We start from the raw sequence: 9,215 nt of genomic DNA, 5'->3' as shown, positions 1-9,215 counted from the left end.
GGTTTATCCGTCGTTGCGAGCTTCTCCAGGATAACTAGACAAAGGATAAACAAATGTCGCGGGATCATTAAAGAACCCGTAAGTAGTGAAATCCAACCTACTTTCGGTCCTGCTGATATCATAGCCCGATAGAACTCCTGGGTAGTGGGTTTCCCACTCGAACCTTTCCATATAATACGATCTGTACCCCCATGGATCCGAGGCAGCACGTGTGCAATCTCCACGCATTCCACGTCTGTGATCAATGGCCAGTGCCAATGGCCGTCACAGATAACCGAGCTTAACATGGTAGACTCATGCAATCCCAGACTGTTTGGTCCCTGCGGAAATCTGTCAAGGAGGGGTCCCAGACTTCACATAGCTTTTTGCACATCAATGCTCGATTAAGAGTTCGCATATCCTTAAGGCCAAGTCCTCCCTCCTCCTTCGGTTTGCAAATCTCCTACCACGCAACTTTAGGGTATCCACTATTTCCGGTACCTCTCCATAAGAAAGCTCGCAATCGCTTCTCAATATCTTTAATGACCCCTTTTGGCAAAATAAATGCCGAAGCCCAATAAACACCCATAGCCACAAGAATAGACTTAATGATTTGTACCATGCCGGCATATGACAGTGCCAGTCCCTCCCAACCATTGATACATGTATCGATCTTACTCAGTAATGGTTGGCAGTCGGCGATAGATAATCGAGAAGAGATCAATGGTAGACACAAATACCTCATCGGTAAGTGGCCTTCCTGAAACCCCAACACCGCAAGTAGCTCCTCTCGTACATTCTGAGCTGATCGTTGTGTGGTAAATTTCCTAAGCGTAATAATAACTACAAGTTAGTGTAAAAGGGAAACAAACTTGTTTTAATAATACCGTGCAAAACAGCTAATATTTGAACGTTCTCAGAATTCAACGAAACTTGACCCAATCCCAGGTCTAGACCCAAGCATTTTTATTGGAAAATTGCCAAGCGTAATAATAACTACAAGTTAGTATAAAAAGGAAAACAAACTTGTTTCAATAAAACCGTCCGAAACAGCTAACTTTTGAACGTTCTCAAAATTCGACGAAACTTGACCCAATCGTTGGTCTAGACCCTAGAATATCTGTGGTAAATTTTCTAAGCGTGATAATAACCACAAGTTAGTATAGAAGGGAAACAAACTTGTTTTAATAAAACCGTGCAAAATAGCTAAATTTTGAGCATTCTCAGAATTCGACTAAACTTGATCCAAACATTGGTCTAGACCCAAGAATTTGTGTGTTAAATTTTCTAAGTGTAATAATAACTACAAGTTAATATAAAAGGGAAACAAACTTGTTTTAATAAAACCGTGTAAAACAGCTAACTTATGAACGTTCTCAGAATTCGGCGAAACTTTTTTTTTTGGGGGTAAGTGTAATTTTCATTTAAAAAAAATGAGAAGTATAGTACAATAGTGTCCCTCATTTGATCTTGACCCAATCGCAGGTCTAGACCCAAGCATTTGTGTTGTAAATTTGCTAATCGTAATAATAACTACAAGTTAGTATAAAAGGAAAACAAACTTGTTTTAATAAAACCGTGCAAAACAACTAACTTTTGAACGTTCTTAGAATTTGACGAAACTTTTTTTTTTTTTCGGTAAAAGTAAGTTTCATTGAGTAAAAATGGTACAGCACAACAATATGGTTCCCAAATGGTTTATCCCTCGACAGGCCAAGGGATTCGCCATAATCTAAATAAAGCACGTGTGCTGACTGATCTAGTTAGTGTGATGCTATGGATTCGCTGTCTAATGTCCTCAATGATCAGTAATGCTATGGTGGTAGGCGTCCTCTCGGTGTGATCGAATCGTCTCAGGTTTCTTTCCTTCCAAATGTGGTATACACATGCTGCAAGTAGTGCTCTATAAGACATGTTGATTATGTGTTTACCCCTCCATCTCTGTGAAGCCCATGTAATATCATCTTTCCACTCTCTATTGGGCCATAAGAATCGTATTGTTCTTCGAATTTCCATGAGACATCTTCGACTAAATCTGCATTGGAAGAATAAATGTGCATGTGTTTCTGTCAGTCCTTCATTGCATAGGACACATGGTCCAAGGTGAGCAAGCCATGGTTTGTCTGTCGTAGCCAACTTGCCTTGGATGGCAAGCCATAGAATAAATTTGTGACGTGGGATTTTGAGTGATCCCGAAAGTAGTGAAGACCAGCCTACTTTCGGTCCTGGTGGGTCAAATAACTCATAAATAGCCTGTGTTGTTGGTCGATCATTCTCAAATCTCCAAATTATACGATCTTCCCTTCCAAAAATAGTGGGTAGAGCATGTGTGATCTCCAAACACTCAATATCCGTGATAAGGGGCCATTGCCATACTCCTTCATGAATCACCGTGCTTAGTCTGGATGACTCATCTAATCCAAGAAGCCTCGATCCTCGTGGGAAGGTGTCACAAAGTGGGCCAAGATGGTGCCATGGATCCTGCCACAAGAAGAAATTTCTCCCATCTCCAATACGGTAGTCTACCATGGTTCGAAGAAACATCCGTAATCGAAGTATTTTCCTCCATCCCCATGAGCCGCCATGGTCCCTAATCGTCCAAATAGAGGTGTGTTGTAGGCGTCCCTGGTACAGCCATTCAACCCAAATCGATGTCCTGTCGGTCCCTGGTACAGCCATTCAACCCAAATCGATGTCCTGTCGCATCTAATGACATCACATAGTTTTTTTGTCGTCAATGCATGGTTCAAGGTATTGATATCCTTGAATCCAAGTCCTCCCTCCTCCTTCGGTCGGCATATATCTTTCCAAGCAACCTTGGCATAGCCACTATTCGTCGTTCCCTTCCACAAGAAAGTTCGCAACCTTTTCTCAATTTCATTAATAACTTTCTTAGGTAATATAAATGCCGATGCCCAATAAAGACTCAGTGATATAAGTACAGATTTAATAATTTGTACTCTACCAGCATAAGATATAGTGGTACCTTCCCATCCAGCAATCCGTTTGTCAATCTTCAGTAATAGTGGACGGCAATCTATAATAATCTTCCGAAAAAACACTCGGGAGCACTGATCACCTCCCTTCATCCACTGCATCTTCGCTCGTTGTTGTAGCATAATCTGTTCCAATTTTGTTGCTTTGGCTAGTACCCACTATTTCCGGTACCTCTCCATAAGAAAGCTCGCAATCGCTTCTCAATATCTTTAATGACCCCTTTTGGCAAAATAAATGCCGAAGCCCAATAAACACCCATAGCCACAAGAACAGACTTAATGATTTGTACCCTGCCGGCATATGACAGTGCCAATCCCTCCCAACCATTGATACGTGTATCGTTCTTACTCAGTAATGGTTGGCAGTCGGCGATAGATAATCGAGAAGAGATCAATGGTAGACCCAAATACCTCATCGGTAAGTGGCCTTCCTGAAACCCCAACACCGCAAGTAGCTCCCCTCGTACATTCTGGGCTGATCATTGTGTGGTAAATTTCCTAAGCGTAATAATAACTACAAGTTAGTGTAAAAGGGAAACAAACTTGTTTTAATAATACCGTGCAAAACAGCTAATATTTGAACGTTCTCAGAATTCAACGAAAGTTGACCCAATCCCAGGTCTAGACCCAAGCATTTTTATTAGAAAATTGCCAAGCGTAATAATAACTACAAGTTAGTATAAAAAGGAAAAAAAAACTTGTTTCAATAAAACCGTCCAAAACAGCTAACTTTTGAACATTCTCAAAATTCGACGAAACTTGACCCAATCGTTGGTCTAGACCCTAGAATATCTGTGGTAAATTTGCTAAGCGTAATAATAACCACAAGTTAGTATAAAAGGAAAACAAACTTGCTTTAATAAAACCGTGCAAAACAGCTAAATTTTGAGCATTCTCAGAATTCGATGAAACTTGATCCAATCGTAGGTCTAGACCCAAGAATTTGTGTATTTAATTTCCTAAATGTAATAATAACTACAAGTTAATATAAAAGGGAAACACACTTGTTTTAATAAAACCGTGTAAAATAGCTAACTTATGAACGTTCTCATAGTTCGACGAAACTTGACCCAATCGCAGGTCTAGACCCAAGCATTTGTGTTGTCAATTTGCTAATCGTAATAATAACAACAGGTTAGTATAAAAGGAAAACAAACTTGTTTTAATAAACCCGTGCAAACCAGCTAAATTTTGAACGGTCTCAGAATTCGATGAAACTTGACCAAAACGTTGGTCTAGACCAAAACATCTATGTTGTAATTTGCCAAGTGTAATAATGACTACAAGTTAGTATAAAAGGGAAACAAACTTGTTTTAATAAAACCGTGCAAAACAGCTAAAGTTTGAGCATTCTCAGAATTCGACGAAACTTGACCCAAACGTAGGTCTAGATCCAAGAATTTGTGTGTTAAATTTCTACACGTAATAATAATTACAAGTTAGTATAAAAGGGAAACAAAATTGCTTTAATAAAACCGTGCAGAACAACTAAATTTTGAACGTTCTCAAAATTTTACGAAACTTGACCCCAACATAGATCTAGACCCAAGCATTTGTGTTATACATTTGCTAAGCGTAATAATAACTACAAGTTAGTATAAAAGGGAAACAAACTTGCTTTAATAAAATCGTGCAAAACAGATAAATTTTGAACGTTCTCAGAATTCAACAAAACCTGTCCCAAACGTTGGTCTAGACCCAAGCATTTGTGTGGTATATTTGCTAAGCATAATAAACAAAAATTCTCTCTCTAAAAATCTTCTCTCTAAAACACACACTAGCACACCATATCAAACATGGACTAATACACTATCCATGCACATGGCCGCCGGCGACGAGGAGGACGACGGCGACGCTTCGGCCAGTGATGGGGATGTCGGAAAAGTGGGAGGCCGACGATTGGTGACCGGCGATGGCGAGGATAGCTACCGTAGAAAAACTGGAAAAACCACGCGGCTTTTAGTTCAAACCGCGCCTTTCACCGGCGACTTTCAGGCGAACGAATCGGAACCGATGATTGGGGAGACATCAACATTAATTGCGCATGGGAAAAGAGGAGGCTTGGAGATGGAGAAAGCGGCTGTTTCGGCGCCGCATTTACTAGGGTTTTCCGCGCCCTCGGACATGGAAAAAGCGGCCGTTTCGGCGCCGCAATTGCTCGGATTTGATGCGCCATTGGACATGGAAAAGGAGGCTGCTTCGACGCCGAATTTGCTTGGGTTTGCTGCGCCATTGGAACCACAAGCGATTGATGAAACCGAACAGCCGCGGGGACGAGAGATGTTTTACGCAGAAAACGAAAAGTCGCCGGACGAATATGTAACGTCGCCGGTATCTTTGGCGACCGATGCACGTACTACCGGCTTTGCAGAGGTTGGAGAAGAAGGACTGTTGAGAAAAGAAGCAATAATACGGGCGTCATCGTTAGGGTTTGGTGAAGCTCCATCTTCCATTAATGGCGGACGAAGGTTTGAGCCATTCAATCTTGAAGAGTTCTTGCGATTGGCAAACGCGGTCATTGACAATGGCGACGAGAAAACCATTGCAGCGCTTAGAGATCTGAAAGATAGATTGAAGGAGAGATTCCGAAGCATACCGTCGCTGCGTTCGTTCGTTGAGAGTAGAGGAGCGCCGTCACGCGTTGGCAAGCTACGACCGGCATTGAGATGCATTTTGCCGTCGGGAATGAACAGCGGGGAATCGAAAAATGCAGGGATATCATCTGATTCAGAAAAACAGTCATCGGCGATTGGGACTTCCACCGGAAACGCGACTGTTTTGCCGGCGACGGGTGAATGGCGAGTTCTACAGCTGGCTTACGTGGCCATTGTTGGTGACGGGGATGGTGAGTTGGCAGTTGCTGTGGCAGATGACGTGGAAGGTGACGTCACTGATGATGCTAGGATGACCTCTGCTGACATCACTACAGATGACATCACTGCTGAGATCACTACAGATGGCATCACTGCTGATGCAGGCATGACAGCATCAGCTGTTGATGTCATAGATGATGTCACTCTGCACAAGAAGACAAGAAAATAGTTTTCTAACTTTTCTAGCTTTTCAACTGGATTGTTTGTTGGAAATATTCTGTTACATGCATGTTCGGACACGATTATCAATGACAAAATAGCTCATGCATTCCATAACTCCACTCGCAAGACCCTATCCTATGTGGCTCCAACAATGCAAAACGGGGAGGTAATAGAGCGACCAACATTGGATATTATACGCAATGGGTCTAAACGATGGAGAGCCACCGTTGTCGGATACTTCCTTGGGAAAAGACTGTACTTTTACCATTTGAAGGAATTTGCAATGTCAGTATGGCCGGACTTGAAGGAGGTCACGAGTACAAATAATAGTTTCTTTTTCTTACAATTCAAATCAGTCGCAGCTATGGAAGATGTCATTGAAGGAGGGCCGTGGTTATTTCAGGGGCAGCCTATTGTTCTTCAAAAATGGGAACCAGGGATGGTATTAAGGAAACTACAGCATACTCAAGTTCCTGTGTGGATCAAATTACGTCACCTTCCAGTCGAGTTATGGACAGATGAAGGCCTTAGTACGGTGGCCAGTGGAGTGGGTAAACCACTTTTCCCGGATGCAATTACGAGAGCATGCACGAGACTGGACTTCACTCGTGTATGCGTAATGTTGGATGTGACCTCAAATTTACCGAAGCACATTATAATTATGACACCGGATGAGGATGGAGGTGAATCATCTTGTAAAGTCGATGTTGAGTACGAATGGCTACCCAGAAGTGCCAAAGATGTATGACAATGGGACACTCTGACAAAGAGTGTATCCTCAACAAACCAAAATCAGCTAAACCACCGATTGCTGTATATGTACCAAAAATGGGGACGCCGCAAGAACCAACAATGCCTAAACGGAGTAGGAACCATCCTAGGGAGGAAGGTGATACTACTTATATACCATCCCGACCAACACATATGCCTGACCGGAACCCATCAGCTCGAGTGGTAGAAAAGCAGAGAGAGGGACGTGAATCCCCTAGAGATGCAGCCGGCCCTAGTCGTGAGGAAAGGGGTAAGGCGCTTGTTATATATAATACTTTTGATGCACTTCACCTATTAGATGATACAGATGAGTCGTCTCGGGGTCCTAAGCACAGCAGCCCCATGCCTTGTGATCCATGTTGAATGCAGCAGTATGGAATGTTCGTGGCCTGAACAAACGAGATCATCAGTTAGCAGTCAAAGACATCATTGCTGAGTTCAGGTTACAATTCCTCGGTCTCCTTGAAACTCGTGTTCGTATCAATAATATATCTCATATTCAGGCTTTTTTACTACCTCAATGGAAATGGTTTGTGAATTATGGATCGTCTGGTAATCGGATTTGGATAGCGTGGGATGAAAATTTTATTGATGTTGATGTGGTTGAATGTGGCACACAGTTTATTCACTGTCATGTTAATATCCGTGCACTTCATGAATCCATTGCTATTTTTTTTTTCGGTAACGGTAAATTTCATAAATGAAAAATATGGTACAGTACAACAATTAATTGGGTCCATTGCTATTACTGTAGAGAGGAGGGCGTTATGGGACTCCATGGAGACTATTGCTATGCAGAGTGCTGATATTCCGTGGCTTGTTGGAGGGGATTTCAATACAGTGCGAGACCTTAGTGAAATCTGTGGTGTATCAAGAGATATTCGAATGGCCATGGAAGACTTTAATACTTGCATCCAGAATACAGGATTATTACCATTACCCATGCAGGGCGAATGGTACACATGGCACAATTGCAGTGCCGGGCCACGAAACCTCTGGAAAAGACTGGATCGCATGCTGATCAATGATAGATGGATGGCTCAGTTCCCGACATCATATTATTCTTCCCTCACAGCACGCACTTCAGATCACTCCCCAATGGTGTTAAGTGGGGATATACAACAACAATTAGGAGGTATGTTTCGATTCGATAATTACCTCGCCCTATCTCCAGAATTTATTCCCAGTGTACAGCAGGTATGGCAACATAACATAATAGGGACACCCATGTATGCCGTAACAAGGAAACTCAAAGCACTTAAACCGATATTTAGAGAGCAGAGGAGGAAAAAGGGGGACTTATCTCACAATGTCCAACTGGCAAAAGGGTTTCTTGAGATGGCGCAAGTACTTGTTACTTCAAACAGGCAGGATGAACTATTCCTACAGTTGGAACACTGCTGCCGGGTAGTACTAGCTAAAGCAGCTAAACTTGAACAGATTATGCTACAACAGAGATCAAAAATGCAGTGGATGAAGGGGGGTGACCAGTGCTCCCGGGTATTCTTTCGTAAGATTGCTCAAAGGAGATCGGCGAGAAGAATCTTACAAATCAATGATGATCATGGAGCCACTCACACAGATCCAGGAGCAGTAATTAATGAGTTTGTCATGTACTATCAAAATTTACTTGGTGGGGAACGACGAAGAGACATGATAGATCTTCGATTCCTGCGACCATGGGCTAGACATATATTGAGTGAAGATGATGTCAACTCCTTAGTCTTGCCATTTACTCATACGGATGTCAAGCAAGCGATTTTTGACATTGCTGAAGATAAGGCACCTGGGCCGGACGGGTATTCATCGGGCTTCTTCAAAGCTGCATGGCCAATAATAGGGCAGGAGGTGTCTTCGGCAGTCTTGGATTTCTTTCATACAGGCCGAATTTTGAAGCAGATAAATACTACACTTTTGGCGCTCATACCAAAGGTACATTCTCCTATGAATGTTGGTGATTTCCGTCCTATATCTTGCTGCAATGTACTGTACAAGATTATTGCCAAGCTCCTTGTCCAACGATTGAGTGTGATACTGGACAAACTTATTAGTCCGTGCCAAGCGGCGTTTATGCCCGGACGAAGCATAGGAGACAATATCATGTTGGCACAGGAACTGTTTACGGGATATAACCAGACCCATCTACCACCCCGGTGCGCTTTAAAAGTGGACATTCGAAAGGCATATGATACGATGGAGTGGGATTTCCTAATTGTTGTGATGGAGTTATTTGGGTTCCCTCATACATTCGTGAAATGGATTGAGGAGTGTGTCACAACACCCTCATTTTCTGTTGAGCTTAATGGGAAATCTCACGGCTTCTTTACGGGGGCCAGAGGGCTTCGGCAGGGAGACCCTCTATCACCATACTTATTCGTCCTTGTGATGGAAGTCCTACAATTGGGTTTCCTACAGCTGATTGACCAGGATGAAT

General features: G+C 42.5%; 1 protein-coding gene across 1 annotated transcript; it reads left to right on the top strand.

Annotated features, from left to right (window-relative positions):
- Positions 1-7,558: 7,558 nt before the first annotated feature.
- LOC105180147 lies at positions 7,559-8,629 on the top strand (the record flags this gene model as incomplete). The annotated part of the gene is made up of 2 exons (XM_011103807.1): positions 7,559-8,264; positions 8,364-8,629. Coding segments are annotated over exons 1-2 (972 nt in total), but the record flags the coding sequence as incomplete, so codon positions are not given.
- Between the last annotated feature and the right edge of the window lie 586 nt (positions 8,630-9,215).

Source organism: Sesamum indicum, unplaced genomic scaffold, assembly GCF_000512975.1.
Source record: "Sesamum indicum cultivar Zhongzhi No. 13 unplaced genomic scaffold, S_indicum_v1.0 scaffold00347, whole genome shotgun sequence".
Lineage (NCBI taxonomy): Eukaryota > Viridiplantae > Streptophyta > Magnoliopsida > Lamiales > Pedaliaceae > Sesamum > Sesamum indicum.
This window is presented reverse-complemented; position numbering and strand designations above follow the sequence as displayed.